We start from the raw sequence: 18,311 nt of genomic DNA, 5'->3' as shown, positions 1-18,311 counted from the left end.
CTGATTCTAAAACATGTTCCTTTGAATTAAATTTAAAATTATGTTTGAAAGTTATGCGATAGTTAACCTTAAGATCATATCATTGAATAATATAAAACTATATGGATGAAAAGCATGCATGCTTTAGAGACAAGTAAAAATGAAACTATTTAAAAATCCCTCAGAACCAAGCATACTTGTGATATTTCACAAGTATTGTAATTAAAGCAAAATGAATTTAGTAAATAAAGTCTTACCTAAGAAATGACTAAAAGTTCAGTAAATTCATCCTACATTTACCTATTATAAGCACTAAGTAAAACAGTATTGATATTTAATTAAAAAATACAAGAATGAGTAAAAAAAAAAATTGCAGCCATGATACTATTTACAAAACTGTACTGAATTTACTTCACAACCTGAATACCTTTTGAAAATAAAATGGATGAGTTTTAAAAGATACCAGGGGGTAATCTGCAAGAATATATTGGTTTTTATGCCTTATATAGGTGGCATTTTTCCCTCTAATAATAGATCATCAGTGGGGCACCTAAAGAGAAATTCTGTACCTGTAAAATTTTACTTACCAAATAATTTCAAAATGCACCTGGTTTCCTTATTTGGGTTACTTTTTTCAAAATATTTTATTTAATGAACTTAATGATACAGAATACTTTCTGCTCCCATACCATTTCTTTCTTGAGAAGTAACTTCTTACTTAACATTTAAGAAGTGGAGATATCTATTCAAACTTCACTGTTGCTATGCCTGTTCTATAAGATACTCTTATGCTTGCGGAAGAAAACAGATGGAAGGCAGTACACAAGTTTAATAAGAATAGTTCATTCTCTGACTCCGGGGTCCAAGCTACACTCTCAAATTCCAAAGAATATGTGGTATTGTTTATTTTTTAATATTAAAAGAATTTTAATAATCTTACTAATTTAAAATTTATGATACATGAGAGAGAATTGGGTACCACCCTCTAACTTTGACCTAGAAGCTGTATGAAAGTACAATCTCTTCATATTTTCCATTAGTTCTGTTCCCCAAAATAATTCTAGAGATTCTCCTTAAAAATCCAGAATCCACACCAAATTTAGAGAACTACTGGGGTAGAAAAAAACACACTACAAGCACTGTTGTGCTTGGTCCAGTTAATGGTCCAGTTAAAACTTCCCCCAAATCAAAATCTGGATACAGGACAAAAGATAAATTTTCATATCACTTTCTCCAGTTCTAAAAACAAAACAATAAGTATTCCACAGTCTAAAGGATTAAATTTAGAAGAGAAGATTTTAGAGAATGTTAGGGAAATCTTTTGTATTTCAGAAATAACTCCCAAAATTCAACAAATGTGCCTCTTCTCCCCACGTCTTTTTTTTTTTTTTTTTTTGGCCACATGGGATCTTAGTTCCTTCGTCAGTGAAAGTGAGGAGTCCTAACCACTGGACCACCAGAAAATTCCCCTCCCCACCTCTTTAAAAAAAAAAAAATGTTGTCTTTGTTTCAAATGGGCTCCACAAATTCTTTGTTATTTTCCCAAGGCAGGCTATATAATCATTTTTTTGCCTCCATGCTAAGCCTACATTACTTGAACTGATGAAGTTGGGGAGGTAAAAGTTAAGAGTAACTAAAAGTACCATACTATAGAGGTCAGATACTATCCTTTGTGATCTACTAAAGCAAATCACACTTTTCACTCCAAGAAAGCAAAACAAATATCTGACCTTCAAAACGTGAATAGAGATATCCATGTGTGCTACCTTTTGCACTTCATCTCAAATCTCACATTCAAAACCAGAAAGAGTCATACTGCCCTTTCCAGTCTACCCACAGAACTCTCACAAACATATAGGAAGCAAAGAAAAATAAATCACAATATAAATCAAGCATAGTTAATATAAGAAAGTCTGGATAGTTTTTTCTTAGCTTTATTTTGAGACTCAGAAGAGTAGGAAAATTTTCCCCTGTTCTGTAAAGCTCTACTAACCATTGATCAAAAGATATGAACAGAGTGGTTATGTTCCACATGTAATAAATCAACAGATGGCAAAGATAACAGAACAATTTCTATAACTAATGAACATGAAAACAATACTGTACCTTCTGAATCAGATTAGTTCCTCCTGCAAATGCAGCTCCATTTTCTTCGGCTATTTTTATCTCTGATGCATTCTACCAAAACACAATAGTATGAACATCAATCTTTAAGCAAATTCAGTCTGCTTTCAAGTATTTGTCAGAAATAATACCACAGTTCAAAATAAAAACTGGGTTTTTTTTTTTTTACTTTTAATTGAATGTGCATCAATTTTCAACTAGATGCATCAGAGATATTACATCCAGAACAAGTTTAGTTTAGAGGTGATTAAAGTGTTTCTTGACTCAACATATGAGGAAACACATCAAAATGGCATATTAGGAACCCACCAAGTGGTCCTTAGTCTCCAATGCTATCAATACATCATCTTCCAAAAGTAAAAGATTAAAATATATTTAGTTTTGCTAATTTAAATGGAGACATTTTATCAAACCAATATACAAGAGTAAAATTTTTTTAATTTAAGAAACGAGAACCAAAATTTAGCCTATTGTCTGAAAATTCAAAGAAAAATGCACAGTATTAGGGTTTTTTTTTTTTCTATATGTTCCATTCATGCCATTTGGTTTTACTGTGAAAACATATCACTCCCTTATTTACTCAAGTTTTGTGGCATTCCAAGAGCTATATTCTCTACTTTCCTAGGAAAAGAGTAAAGAATTTCTTCATTGAAAGTGAGACAGATAGAGAGGAATCAAAACACCTTATAAAACAAATTCATGAATATGTTATAAACAAATGTTTATAATACAAAAAGAATGACAAAGAGCTGTATTACTACACTTGTTATCACCCTGACTTTCTTGACTTTCCAGACTAGACCATTTTAAAAGTGTGGTTTCTATGTCTTCATAGCACTAAATGGGCCAACTGCTTTAATGTCAATGTTATTCTTGTTTGAAGAGCTTCAGTAGGAAGCAGCAGCTAGTAGGATAAATTCTATACTTCTCTTCAGTTTCTTGTGAGAAACATAATATGGTAGATGAATAATGATGAAGTTAACATTGTGGCTTAGCTCTTTCTCAAGCTAATCAGAAGGACCAACCTCAAATAAGTCATCTAATTGCTTTGAGCGTCATGTGGGGAAAATAAGTCTAGAGGAATGCTAAGGTTTCCTCTAACTCTACTCATTCAGTTATTCTTTTTTTTTTTTTTTCTTTGCGGTATGTGGGCCTCTCACGTTGTGGCCTCTCCCATTACGGCTCTCCCACAGGCTCCGGACGCGCAGGCTCAGCGGCCATGGCTCACGGGCCCAGCCGCTCCGCGGCATGTGGGATCTTCCTGGACCGGGGCACGAACCCGTGTCCCCTGCATCGGCAGGTGGACTCTCAACCACTGTGCCACCAGGGAAGCCCTCATTCAGTTATTCTAATCATTGACTAATGTGATATGTAAAAAAAATTAGACGATATAAAAAGTTGACAAAGGTTACTCACCCCTGTAAATACAGCAACTTTACTGGTCTCTGAAACAAATGGGTATGGCAAACTAAGAACACTGGCAAACGGCTCCACTTTTTTCTAAATACACAACAATGGAAAATCAATTATGAAAAATTCATTCAGCTTTTCTATATCTGAAATATTCACTGGTTACACTTTAAGGCATAAGAGATTATATTTCTTTTGTAAGAAATCCTAATAAAAATCTAAATCTCTCTCCCCAGCTCCATACTTCCACGGCACTTGGCTTCTATCTCTACATCATTCATCACAGTCTCTCACATATTAACAGATGAGTTTGCACAATCCATATCTTCCCCAGCACCTAGTACAATGCTTTCCACATGATGGATGCCAATAAATGTTTGCTGCCGTGAATTAAATTCAAAAGAACATGTAATTTTTTTAATAGCATCAAGCAGGACATGTATATAGCTATGCATATTGAACAATATCCAGCTGATCTGTTCAGTAGGTCACCCCTAATTTCCATCACTGGCTCTAAACAATCAGGTAAATCAGATGATATTAACTTTAAATCCAAGATTGATTGCCAAACCTGAAAGGCTCTTCTGAGTGGGTCTATTTTGAAATTACCTGGACCACCCACCACTTTCAGATATATTTGGGAAGCCAGTTGGAAAATCCCAAATAAATAATGGAATGCATGTGAGGCGCCCTAATACAGGTGGAGTTTCTACAGGGCCTCAGAACTAATATGTTCAGTCATTGGGTCAAGGACCTGTCTAGGCCTATGGCTCAGATCTCTTAGGGAGACGTCGCAGGGAAACAAGTTCTAGGCCCATAGTTTTGGTGCGGCCTTAAGGTCTGGAAGAAAGAGAAAAGGAGTTGCTCCCTAATTAAACTGATTGAAAGATTATATTTTTAGAAAAGCTTTGCATAGAAATAACCTCCTGAGAATTTCTTTTCAGACAAGAAGGCACAAACTCTTAAGCACACTTTGTATCAGACATGCAACTCAGTTTTACTGACTGGCATTCCTTTGCCATTAACATGTCACAACTTACTTCAGTAAATTTTTCAATGGCAAGCAATCACAATAGCATCCCCTGGGGGAATGCTGGCTTGTTTTACAAGCACTCTATCAATAACAAAAAATGTCTCAGGAAAACAACTGTACCCTTCCAATGTTATTAGTTTACAAGCGGCTTCCATTTATGAAATGAAACCTGTGGTCATACAAGACTTCGTTATAAACTACATTAATGGTTGACTGAGAAAGTGATTATCTTGGACAGTACAACAATTTAAAATAAAAGAACAGTAACACTATGGTATAAAATAAAATTACAACAGGGCTGGTATGAACTATAATAAATAAGAACTAAGAAATGAGACAGACCTTGGTTCAAATCCTAACTCCACCCCCTACTCTGTGACCTTGAGCAAGTTACTTCACTTTCTGTGTCTCAGCTTCCTCTTCTGAGATTATTATAGAATTAAATGAGCAAATGCATGCAAAGCATTTAGCACTGTGGCTGGTACACAGAAAGTTTCCAGTAAATGTTGATCGTTATTATTAAACTCTTACCAAATCCTTCACTATCATCTCATTTAATCCTCACTATAACCAAATGAACTAATAAGCATTTTATCCCCCTTTATAAAGAGAGGAAAAAACTGAGATTTAGAGAGGTTAAACCAGAAGCTTAAAGAGCAGGTAACTGGTGATGCCAGGATTCTGGCCTGTACTGTAACCCGACTCCAGAGCCTATGCTCTTAAGCACTATGCTGTACTGCCTCCTTCTACGTGCTCAATGAATTGTTGTCGTTGAGGTTGTTAAATTGTATTCAAAACTATATACCTTCTAGATGGACCCAAAAAAGACATTCTCGGAGTAAAAATTAAAATATCATCTCCAAAAAACTCAGACTTAAGTGAGAAGCTTATAAAATTTAGAGCTGTAATGGACCTCAAATCTAATCTAGTGTTTTTCCCACTTTCAGAATTTTATAAACAAGTCTTCCATGGAACTGCAATATATAAACAGACAAAGTAGAAAGGTTCTGGCTGAGATGAGAGTAAGGGGCTTGGAACTCCACCCAAACTTACTCTCAACTTTAGGATTCTAAGGAACACATCTGAAGGCTACTAAGCTAATCCAAAGTCCTCATTTACAGAGAAGGAACAACATACCCAGGCAGCCTAAGTCATTTTTCAAAGTTACAGCAATACCTCAATTAATTTTAACACTACTTTTATTGAAATTTATACCAGTGACTTTCAGATGAAGAGGAGATATATGTTCATCAACTCTGCAGAGTACATTCAACATTTTATCTTATATTTGGAAAATTAAGACAAACAAACATATTTTTCAACCTAAAGTTCAGAAAGAGCACAAGATTTTCTAAAAATTATTACAGGAGACAAAAATTGCTTAAATGAAGAAACGGCAATTCTTTCAACCACTGTTCACAAATAAATTTTAATTGAGTCTACATACCTTCTTCCCCAGTGTCATATCCAGTGTCAAATCAAGATAGACACCTTGCTTTGGATTAGTAAAGTCCAGAACTTGAAATTTCTTAAGTAAGTGAATAGCTTTCTCAACCTCGTATATCTGCCTTGGATATAAGCGTTTTAGGTAGACATCATCTTCAGGTTCACCTTCCATAAAGGGATATGACTTTATTTTTTCTATCTCATCTTTTTTCTCATCCGATGCTTTTTCTTTGGCACCTTTTTTTGTTTTCTTTGCAGGCCTTAAAAAAAAAAATTCAAGATCAGTTATCTCAATATGTAGTCCAAGAGACTTAAAAAAAAAGGCAATGGGGCTTCCCTGGTGGCGCAGTGGTTGAGAGTCCACCTGCCGATGCAGGGGACATGGGTTCGTAACCCCGGTCCGCGAAGATCCCACATGCCGCGGAGCGGCTGGGCCCGTGAGCCATGGCCGCTGAGCCTGCGCATCCGGAGCCTGTGCTCCACAATGGGAGAGGCCACAACAGTGAGAACCCCACATACCGCAAAAAAAAAAAAGGCAATGTACATTAGACCAAAAAAAGACAAAAGATAAAGTTTATTTTAATTCAAAAGCATAGATTATTTTATAGTTTTTCTAGTGCAACAAATATTAAGTGAACTTTTGAACTGTTTGCAATTGATACAAAGTTGGATAAGGCATTGATGTTGCTCTCCAGAAACTTAGAGGAGACAGACATGCAAAGAGATAATTTCAATATGATGTGGTAAATACTTTGAGAATGTTATCAGGGCCATAGGGAAAAGACATTAACCCTGCCTAGGAGGAAGGGAAGAGTTCTGAAAGAGATGACCCCAAAATCAATTCCTGAAGGATAAGGAAGAATTAGCCCAGATATATACCCAAGAGAAATGAAAATATATGACCACACAAACACTTGTACACAAATATTCATAGCAGCATTACTCAAAAGAGTCAAAAAGTAAAACAACCCAGATGTCCATCAACTGATGAATGGATACACAAAATGTGGTATATTCATACAGCAGAATATTAATAGGCAATGAAAGGAAATGAAGCACTGATACATGCTATAATTTGTATAAACCTTAAACACATTATGCCAAGTGAAAGAAGCCAGTCACAAAAGCACCACATGTTGTATGGTTCCATTTATAGTAAATATCAAGAATGGGCACATCTATAGAAACTGAAAGTAGATTTGGTGGTTGTCTAGGGCCAGGGGAGAGGGTTAAGGAAATGGGGAGCGACTGCTAATGGGCATAAGGTTTTGCGGGAAGATAATGAACATGTTCTAAAACTGACTGTGGTGACGGTTGCACAATGCTGTGAATATACCAAAGACCACTGAATTGTACACTTTATATGGGTGAATTGTTTGGTACGTAAATTATATAGCAATAAAGCTATAGAGTTATCCAGGCAAAGAAACAATGTAATAAAAGTACTGAGGCATGATAAACAGAATGGTACATAAGGGGAGCTATTATAAGTTCTAGCTGACTAGAGCAGGGGTTGGTAAACTTTTTCTGTAAGGGATCAGAGAGCAAATATTTTACGGTCTCTTGTCTCAATGACTCAACTCTGCCATTGTAATGTGAAAGCAGCCACAGCCAATTAAAAAATGAATGAGTGTATCTCCATTCCAATAAAACTTTATTTATGAACACTGGTTTAAATTTTATAATTTTCATGTGTCACAAAATACTGTTCCTTTTTTCCCTTTTTTTCCCAATCACTTAAAAATGTGAAAAACATTCTCAGCTCATGAACTGTACAAAAATAGATGGCAGGCCAGATTTTTTGGCCCACTGGCCATATTTTGCTGACTCCTGAACTAAAGGTAAAGCAAAAGTCAGGAAACAGCAGCACATGAGGCTGGCAGATCTAGATCACAGAGAGCCTCCTCTAGAAGCAATGAGAAGCCACTGAACAGGAGTGGGATCTGTATTCCAGGTAGAGTATTCTGGCTGCAATATAAGGGATGGATTTGACGGAAGCTAGACTGGAGACAATTAAGAGACAACTCGCTCCCTCTCTTCTTAAGGAGGTATGACAGCCTGAACCAGAGCAGTGATGGTAATAGGCTGGACAGATTACAGAGATATTTTACAAGGTAAATATTGAAGAGAGGGAAAGGGGAAAGAGAAGACTCTAGAATACTTCGTAGGGTTCTGGCTTGGGTGACTAGAGTAGTATCATTAACTAAAACCAGAAATAAAGAAAGCAAAACAGGTTTCTTATGAGGAAGGTAGTCACAGAGATGAGTTCAGTTTGGGTAAACAGAGTTTGAGTGTGGGGTTAGTTGCATCACTGGCCCCAATTCCTTACCCCCTCTCTCTATTCAAGTCCCTCTGCTAAGTGACTCTGCAGTTCCTCCCAATTAAAAGGGTGGAGTATATTTCTCAGTGCCTTGATTTGGTCATGTGACTAGTAGACCAATAGAATAAAGCAAAAGTGACAGTTTCTATGCTCTAAGCTTAAGGCATAAGAGGCTTCATCTGTTTCCACTTGTAAGTTTGTATTTCTGCCATTTTCATAAGAACAGGACCGGGGTAGCCCAAGGTGGGAGGAGGCAAGAAGTGTGAAACACAGCTGCCCCACAGAGCCCTTAGATTGGACAATTCTCAGCTGACCTGCAGCGGACTCATGGAGGCACAGCAAGCCCAGCCAAGGTCATCAGAGACACCCATCCAAACCTAGCTTAGCTCAGCCCACCCGGAGATGTGTGGGCAATGATAATTAATTATAAAGGAGTTTGTTACATAGCAAATGCTAACAAGATGCTTCCAAACTAAGAAAATATGTTCAACAGAAAATTACAGGTAAGAGTTTGAAGTTAAGAAGTCAGAGCTAGAGATGATATATTTTCTCAGCATTCATTCAAGTCACACCTTTAATCTTTTAACCATAAAAGTTTTAAATTAGTGAAATAATATTTTAGAAAGATGTCTGGGTTCTAAGGTAGACACAATAATGGCTTCCCAAAGATGTCCGTCTCTACCTGGCAAAAAGGACTCTGCAGATGGGATTAAGGTTAAAGAACTTGAGATGGGGAGATTATCCTGGACTACCCAGGTAGGCCCAAATCACACAGTCCTTGAAAGCAGAGAAACTTTCCCCTTTCTCATCCGCATCTGATAGAGATGGGAAGAGACAGGAGAAATCTGAGCATGAAAGGGACTCAATATGCCATTCCTAGCTTTGAAGACAGAGGAAGGGGGAGCCATGAGCCAAGGAATATGGGTAGCCTCTCGACCTGGGAATGCAAGGAAACAGATTCTCCCCTAGAGCCTCCAGAAAGGAACGAAGCTCTGATGACTCCTTGATTTTAGTCCAGTGAGATCCATGTCAGAATTCTGACCTACAGAACTGCAAGATAATAAACTTGAGTTGTTTTAAGCCACAAGGTTTGTGGTAATTTGTTACAGCAGCAACAGAAAACCAATATGGGGTCCTAGAAAATTTATGCAAAAGAAATGGATGACAGTAAAATGATATTTTAAAAAAGAACCTCAAAAACCAATCCAACATATAATTCCACTGTCACTTATAGCACTGGATGAATCCTTATTACCATAGCTAATAAGAGTATCCTCCCAACTAATAAGCAATTTGACCAAATAGCAGATAATTACAGTGCTCATTTTTAATGGGACACAGGTGTCCTACCACTGGACTGCTGACAAGTCTAAGTAGGTGCCTGGGTGGATGATGCGACATGCCCCAATGGTATTTGGGAGTACACCACAAAATCCTGAAACCTTCCAAACTGGAGAAATCACATTTTATATTTAGTAAAAGAGCAGTGAGGCCAATAGAAGAAGGAGCCTAGAGAGCCTGTTTTAGTAATAAACTCTCTAAGATTAACAAAGGAATAAATATTGTAACTGTAACCTCCAGATTTACTTTATGTAAATGCTGATTTCACCACTATATTTTTAACCATGACTGAACCTGTCCATTTAATTTGCAATTAGTAATATGAAGTCCCCAGAGGCTAAAATATGATTTTTAAAGTAATAAATATTTGCAAAACCCAATATAAGTCTGATACATAATGAGACTGGGTTGGGATATACAGCAGTTTACTTATTTATACTTTAGACCTTGTTTCACAAAATATTTGAGACGGTTCAGTGAAAATATTAAGTTACAAACAGAACACTATTTTAGTAAAAAGAAAAATAAAGTACATCATTATAACACAGAGCAAATAGGACTTTAAGGAAAATACTGTCTTCCAAAATTAATAAAAAACTGCAATTGAATAAAATCTGTCAATAATAATTAATTTTATAAACCCACCACCTGTTGTTTTCCATGACACTCCAAAAATTGTCTGCCTTTATTCATAAGAATCACATCCAGAAGAACTCTGTTGTTCATGCAATTATGTAAGGCCCTATCAGGAGAACTTAAATACTATTATTCTCAGAGAATAAAATAATCATATTAGAAAGGTTTTGGGGAAGGCGAGGGAGAAACACCTGGCAGTCTGAATTAGAGAGAACAGAATTTAGCTGTAGTTACCTGGGTAACTAAACCACACAGATTAAATGAGTAATAAGAGACTGTTTTCAGGTAATAACTTTCTCCCTGCTTCACCTGTCTCCTACGTCCAAGAGAATGAAAGGAAAAAATAATTCCACGGTCATACCCAAATAAAACAAGATAAGAAAAAAATCAGTGCTATAATAAAGCTCACTTCAAGATCCTTGAAGATCTGTGACCCCAGAGATCCAAGTCCTTTTAAGGCTGAAGAAGCCTTTACTTTGAGGAATTGGGGTGGAGGTAGGAGGGTACACAACCTCAGTCAAACTAAACTGAACTGAACAGAACTAAAGAGAAAATGCCTAGGGCATATAACTATTAATGGAATGCCAATGTTTGGAATTCTTACTTCTCAGTGTAATCAAATAAATAAAATCACAAACACCCACCTTTGATGCTGGTTTATTCATTAAACTTAAATGCAGGGACTTCCTGGTGGCGCAGTGAATAGGACTCCGCGCTCCCAATGCAGGGGGCCCAGGTTTAACCCCTGATCAGGGAACTAGATCCCACACACATGCTGCAACTAAAAGTTCAAGTGCCACAACTAATGAGCCCACCTGCCACAACTAAGACCCCAAGCAACCAAATAAATAAATAAATAAATAAAATAAAATAAATGCAGAAGTTCTGCTTATACCTAAAATGTAAAAACTGACAGAATAAAGCCTGTCAATACAAATAAAAGCTGGAAAGAGCATTAACAATGACAGAGTCAGATAAAATCACAACTTTTCTTGAATGCATCACAGAGCTGAGATCGTAGGGCAACCAAACAGGTCTGAAATCTCCCCACAACCCCACTCCATATGCATACAGCCAGGAGGGTCTCACCTGTAGCAGAGAATAAGAGGAAGGCAAGCAGGAAGGAAAAAAAATCAGCTAAACTTTTAGCACTAACGTATAAACCCCCTGAGAGATCCAGACACAAGGGGAGTTCACACTTACTGCGTGGGCCTTTTCCACAGACCTCCACCAGATGCTCCCGGGAAAGACGGGAGCAGGCCAGGGGACTAGGGAGCCTCCTTCAAGGGTGCAGTATGGAGAAGATCAGCTACTACAGCCGGAAAGGCAAGTAACCCTGAAGCCCTCTAGGGCACAGGTAAACACCCACTGTATGTACGGAAATAAAAGAAGAAAAAAACACTAGAAAGAAGAAAAAACACTAAAACTTTTATCCTCAGGGGTGGGGCAGGAAATAGTCCTGAGTGCAGTATCATCTACCAATAAAGCTATGGAAGGGTCCAGGCACTACGGCACAAGACCTGCAATAGATACATACCATGGGGGGAGGGAGAGAAATACTGAGAAAACCTCATGCCCAAGGACCAGCAACAGTGGGCCTACTTAAGACAATGGCTGAACTTGGAAAACACAGAATCCCTTCTGCACCCATCACCAGCCTGACAAGCACTGAGTAATAAGCAATAGCAGTCTTCTACTTGGGGAGGAGCAAGAGTATGGAGAGTGACCCCCTTCTGAGGCACAGCTGCACAGGCAAGGTTGAAAACTGAGCACGGAACAGCAACACTGAGAAAAAAAACCTTCCAGCAACCCAGCCCCCACCCTAAGCACAAGGTAACAGTACAGAAATCTGAAGCTGGTGGTGGTAACCATAGCAGTAACAAAACCAAACCCCAGCTCAACTTTTGACTGGATTGACTTAACACTGTGACAGAAGAGGCATGCCCATTTCCAGGCATAAATAGTATGTACTTTAGTCTCAACTGTTCGAACAAAATGTCTAGCAGTCAATAAAATATTCTGAGATATACAAAGAAGCAAGAAAAAGAACCTATTGTCAAGAGAGAAGCAAAACCAGAGTCAGAGATGCCACTGGCAAACCATGAGTATATGCACATACACGCAGAAGAGAGGAGATTCAGAGTGGCAAGAGAGAAGAGAGAAGCAAGCACAAGCCCCTCTACCCTGTCTCAGATCCTGACAGAAAATCAGCCATGAAAAAACTATTTTTTTAGTATATCATAAAGTCAATACGTTAAAATATTAAAACCACAATTAAAATTGCGAATACTATGATTCTCATCAAGCTACTGAATAACTCATTGTTAGACATGGAAAAAATTATCTGCTAATAAATTTTCACAGTTTTTTAAAAACATGCATATTTCTTTTTTTTTTTTAATTTATTTATTTTATTTTTGGCTGTGTTGGGTCCCTGCCACCTCGCGGGCCCTCTCCAGCTGCAGAGAGCAGGGGCTACCCCCCGCTGCGGTGCGCGGGCCTCCCACTGCTCCTGCCTCGGCGCACGGGCTCTAGGCACGCAGGCTTCAGTAGTTGTGGCACGTGGGCTCTAGAGCTCAGGCTCAGTAGTTGTGGCACACGGGCTCAGCTGCTCCGCAGCATGTGGGATCTCCCTGGACCAGGGCTCGAACCCGTGTCCCCTGCACTGGCAGGCAGATCCTCAAACACTGTGCCACCAGGAAAGCCCCCCAAGCATATTGTTTTTTAATCAAAGATTTAAATGATAGCAGATGAAATAACTAAAAAAGTAAAAACAAAACAAAAAAACTTACCTTGTAGCAGCAGCAAAATGTCTGTTGGGCACCAGAACGTACACAGAACAAGGATAAAGAGATGTCTGAGAAGCCATCTTGGAAAGACTATGCCTTTGCTGATGTATCAAGACTTGAAAGAAAACAAACATGTAAAATATTAATCACTACATACACAGTTTTTACATTCTCAGTGTTTTCTAAAACAAAAATATTCAATATTTGTGAGTTAACCACAATCTTTAAAAAGTGTAAAAATGGAAACTGTACTTCTTGAAACTAAAGTCAAGTAGACATATCTAATTGAAGAATTCTGTCCTAATTTATTTTTAACGTAGTCTAGTTCAGGCTCAAAGTATGTTAGCTCTATTATTATAGATTACAAATACGTATCCTGAATTTTTAATTTAAATTTTAGTCTTTTTTTTTCTTGTATAGATAATACATTCAAGTTGCCCAAGGTACTTCTGAAGGATAAGAAAGTGGAGGGTACTGTCTTACCAGAGGTCAAGACTTGTTATAAAGCTATGGTAATTAAGACACTTTGGTATTGGCACAAGAAAAATAGACTAATGAAACAATAAACAGCCCAGCAACAAGCCCATGTACATATGGATACTGAAATATGACAGAGATGTTATTGCAAATCACTGTGCAAAGAATTCAATAAGTGGTGCTAAGACAAGTGATTATCAACAGGGAAAAGAGTATATTTAGATCCCTATTTCACACCACACACACACACACACGCAATCAATCAAATCTAGACGGACTAAGGACTTACATGTGAATGGCAAAACTTAAAGGATTTCAGAATGTAGGAAAATATCTTTATGACCTCTGAGAAGGGAACAATTTCACAAACAAAATCCAAAAGCAGTAACCGAAAAGTGACTACATTAGTGTTAAGAACACCAAGATACTTTAAAGAAAGTGAAAAGACAAGCCAAAAACTGGGAGATTATAATAGTAACATACATACTGGACTAAGGATTAATATCCAGAATATATAAGATCAACCCAATTGAAAAATAAACAAAAGAGATGAACAGACTTCTAACTGAAAATGAAATACAAATGATGCATAAACATATAAAAAAAGTACAGTCTTGGGCTTCCCTGGTGGCACAGTGGTTGAGAGTCCGCCTGCCGATGCAGGGGACATGGGTTTGTGCCCCGGTCCAGGAAGATCCCACATGCTGCGGAGCGGCTGGGCCCGTGAGCCATGGCCGCTGAGCCTGCGCGTCTGGAGCCTGTGCTCTGCAACGAGAGAGGCCACAACAGTGAGAGGCCCGCGTACCGCAAAAAAAAAAAAAAAAAAAAAAAAAAGTACAGTCTTATTAGTAATCAGGTAAATGTTAATTTCAACCACAGTAACATATCATTTTACGGTGCTACTTAAAGAGTGGTCTGTGAGCGTGTTACAGCCTATCTGTTACCAAATTAAAATTAACCCAGCATGTAAATCAAACACATCACTAAGTAAGTATATTATTTAGTGCAGCTGACAAAATTTTTTTCCACAAGACTTTCTCAATGAAGAGTGCTTTGATCTTATTTTGGACAGGTAACAGTTTGTAGATGAGATAATTTAAGTAGCACTGTTTTACATGTAGCAAATTGGCAAAACTTTTTTAAAAGTCCTGTATAGCTGAAAATATCACATAAGGATAAATTTTACACATAGCAGTTAAGAGTATGAATTGGAATACCATTTTGGAAAACAATAAGGCATTACCCAAAGAGGATGGGCATGCACACCTCAATGATGCAGCAATTCTACTGGGCATGTACCCTAGAGGAACTCCTGCACACGTGTACTAAGAGACAAGAATGATCATCACATCGTTGAAATGGCAAAACTGAAGAAAAGAACCCAAGTGTGTATCTACAGTAGGATGGATAAATAATTTGTGGTATATTCCTATAATGGAAAGCTACAGGACTGTAAAAATGAATAAACTATATACCATATATATAGATGGATCTTTCAAACATAATTTGAGCAAAAATGTCACTGGCAAAAGAATTCATTTGGGATTATTTCAATTCAAAAACATGCATAAGTAATCAATATTGTATTTAGGAGTATGTGTGTGTGTGTGTGTGTGCGCGCGTGTGTGTGTGCGTGTGTTAAAACTATACAGAAGGGGACTCCCCTGGTGGCACAGTGGTTAAGAATCCTCCTGCCAACACAGGGACATGGGTTCGAGCCCTGGTCTGGGAAGATCCCACATGCTGTGGAGCAACTAAGCCCATGCACCAAAACTACTGAACCGAAGCACAACTACTGAGCCCACGCACCACAACTACTGAAGCCCATGCACCTAGAGCCCATGCTCCACAACAAGAAAGCCACCACAATGAGAAGCCCACGCACTGCAACAAAGAGTAGCCCCTGCTCACCACAACTAGAGAAAGCCTGCTCACAGCAACGAAGACCCAATGCCGCCAAAAAAAAAAAAAAAAAACTATACAGAAAAACAATGGAGTGATAAAATAGAAATTCAGGAAAAGTGCCTTACCTCTGGGGAAGAAACAGATCAAATAAGACAAAAGCACTTAGGCCTTTGAAGGTATTGATAATGTTCTTTATTTTTTTAAGCTTACTAGTAAGTATCCAGAATTTTAAGTTATTATTCTTTATATGTTATAAATATCTTTTGTATGTAGAAATACTAGGAAAATGTTTTTATTTAAGGGTTACAAAAGAATATACAAAAGTAAAGTCTTCCTCCAACCCCTAAAACCCAGCTTCCCTCCCACGTTAGTAATTTCTTATGCATCTCTCTAGAAATATTATTTCCCTACTCTTTTATTAAATGGTAGCACACTCTACTCACTGTTCTATACCTTAATTTTTCATGTAAAGGTATTAGAGCCCATTTTCACACATATATTAGATATAGATGTACACACATTATTTATAAGAGATGTGTATATATAATCTCATGTATGCCTTTCACAAAGGTACGTTTATACATATGTATTACAGCAATAATTTCATATCAGTTCATAAAGACTTCATCTCTTCAGAGCTGCAAAAGTACTACACTGTGTGGTTGTATCATAATCAGTGACCAGCCATTAGTTCATTTATAATATTTTGCTATTATAAACAGTGCTGCAGTGAATGACCTTGTACAAACATCATTTTGCACACATACAAGTATATTCATAGGATAAATTCAAGAAGGGAATTTGCTGGGTCAAAGGATATGAACGTTTGTAATTTTGATAAATACTGCTCTCTACAATAACAGTGCCATATACATTTCAACCAGCAATGAAAAGGTTGCCTGTTTCCATACACTCATGCCAACATAGTATGTTACCAAACACGTTGATATTCGTCAACCTAGTAGATGAAAGATGGTATGCAGAGTTGTTTTAATTTAAATTTCCTTATGAATTAGACTGAATATGTTTTCATGTTTGGTCATCTATATTTTCTTTTCTGTTTAATTGGGCTTAAACTCAATTTTGTTTTTTTTTGGCTGTGCCATGTGGTTTGCAGGACGTCGGGGGACCAGGGACTGAACCCGGGCCATGGCAGTGAAAGCCCAGAATCCTAACCACTAGGCAACCAGGGAACTCTCTAAACTCAACTTTTTAAATTAGCGCTCTACAACTAGGTTTTCATGTAAAATTACTATTAAAATCTAATATCTTAAAATCCACTCATTATATAGACCAATAGCATGTAAGCTGTAAGACTTGTCTACACATCAAATGAATTCATTTCATGAGTTAAGCTTCCAAGTGCAGGGCACTGCGCACGCAGAAGAGCTACCGAGTCCTCACTGTGGTTTACAGGCCCTATGTGAGCCGGCCCCTGCCTGTCACTCCATATCACTCTCTTACTTGCTCACTATGAACCTTCTTTCAGATCCTTGAATCCCTAGAGTCCCTCAAGTTAATTCCTCACTCAGGGCCTTTACAGTTAATGTTACATCTGACAGGGATGCACCAGCTCCGTTATCTTCCCCTGGTCTACTCCTTATCATCAGCTCAAACGTCATCAAAGCCACATGCCTAACAACTCAATTTCATCTCTAATTCTAATCTTCCAAAACAAAGTTGAAGTACAAGACAACCACCAAGACTGTGAATTCTGTGAACATATGGGTCCGACATTTGGGACAGTATAGGAAACCTGTTTATTACTGTGGCACAAAAGCCACAACCGGGGCTTTAACGGCTAGGAAAAAGAAGAGAAATAGACTAATGAGATCCAGTTCCTGACCTCCAGAGTCTCAAATTTAGTGGCTATGCTGGTATGCAACAGTCTAAGAGGAGATTTCCACATTTTTAAAGAAGCCAGCTACCTTGAAAAATCACATATGGTAAATGATGGAAGAGCAATTATCCACTCAAGATTTGGAAAACACTTCCAAAAGATAATTCTAATTGTACTAAACAAGAACCCCACAACCCTGGCAGGATACTTAAAATAATAATTCTCTTGAATACATCAATTGCAACCTGCTATAAAATACTCAACCACTACTTTTAGAATCCCCAGTCATGACAACCAGAAATTAAAATTTTCAACAGAAATCAAACTGCTATAGACTAAGAAAAAATAAACTACAAAAATACCACTACTTAAATAGCACTGCTAGGCCATGATATCTGTATTTTCAATCCTTCTGTAGTCAATTTATCTATCTGTAGTATTTTATTATATTCCTTTAATATATTTCTTCTCCTCTCACTCTTAGCAAATAAACTCACTCGCTACTTCAGAGAAAACAGAAGCCCTCAGAACTTCCTCCACTACTTAGGAACGTAACTGAATCTGCACTCATTCTCAAAAGTTATCCTCACCCCCACCCTGTGGCAATGAGATGGAAATAACTCCATCTCCTTTGCTAGCTGATTCTCTTAAACATGATACTGAAAGGTTAGAGTTCCCCAGGGTTTCTCAACCTAACTCTATAATCCTCACTTTCCCCAGGAGATCTTATCTATGTAGCCTTTGCCTTCCCACCATAAGCACTGTAGTCCAGGCCACCATCATCTACTACATGGAATGCTGCAACAGACTCCAAACTATTCTTCTACTCTCGGCCCTTTCCATTTCTTTTCCACCTACTAATAAGAGGGATGATTTAAAAACGAAATCTCGTCATACCCTTACAACACTTGGATGGCTTCACCTTGCTCTCTGAATAAAGTAAATTCTTAAAAAGGTCCTCCATGAGCTGCTTCTAACCTATTTAGCAGGCTTCATCTAACACCATTCTCT

At 37.8% G+C, this 18,311-nt stretch overlaps 1 protein-coding gene across 8 annotated transcripts in view; it reads right to left on the bottom strand.

Annotated features, from left to right (window-relative positions):
• Positions 1–18,311, bottom strand: part of MRPL1 (mitochondrial ribosomal protein L1) — a 93,198-nt gene that overhangs the window by 37,545 nt on the left and 37,342 nt on the right. For all 8 annotated transcript variants that reach the window (XR_010943094.1, XR_010943093.1, XR_010943095.1 and 5 more), the window contains 4 exons: positions 13,082–13,193; positions 5,994–6,252; positions 3,520–3,603; positions 2,086–2,157 (listed from right to left, as the gene is read on the bottom strand). Coding sequence is in view for 5 of the 8 variants with exons in the window: in XM_067736339.1 (XP_067592440.1) it covers positions 2,086–2,157; positions 3,520–3,603; positions 5,994–6,252; positions 13,082–13,193 (527 nt within the window). In the remaining 3 variants the exon portion in view is untranslated. The remainder of the gene's footprint in view (positions 1–2,085; positions 2,158–3,519; positions 3,604–5,993; positions 6,253–13,081; positions 13,194–18,311) is intronic.

Source organism: Pseudorca crassidens, chromosome 4 (assembly GCF_039906515.1).
Source record: "Pseudorca crassidens isolate mPseCra1 chromosome 4, mPseCra1.hap1, whole genome shotgun sequence".
Lineage (NCBI taxonomy): Eukaryota > Metazoa > Chordata > Mammalia > Artiodactyla > Delphinidae > Pseudorca > Pseudorca crassidens.
Note: the sequence above shows the minus strand (reverse complement) of the source record. Positions and strands in the feature narration are given on the sequence as shown.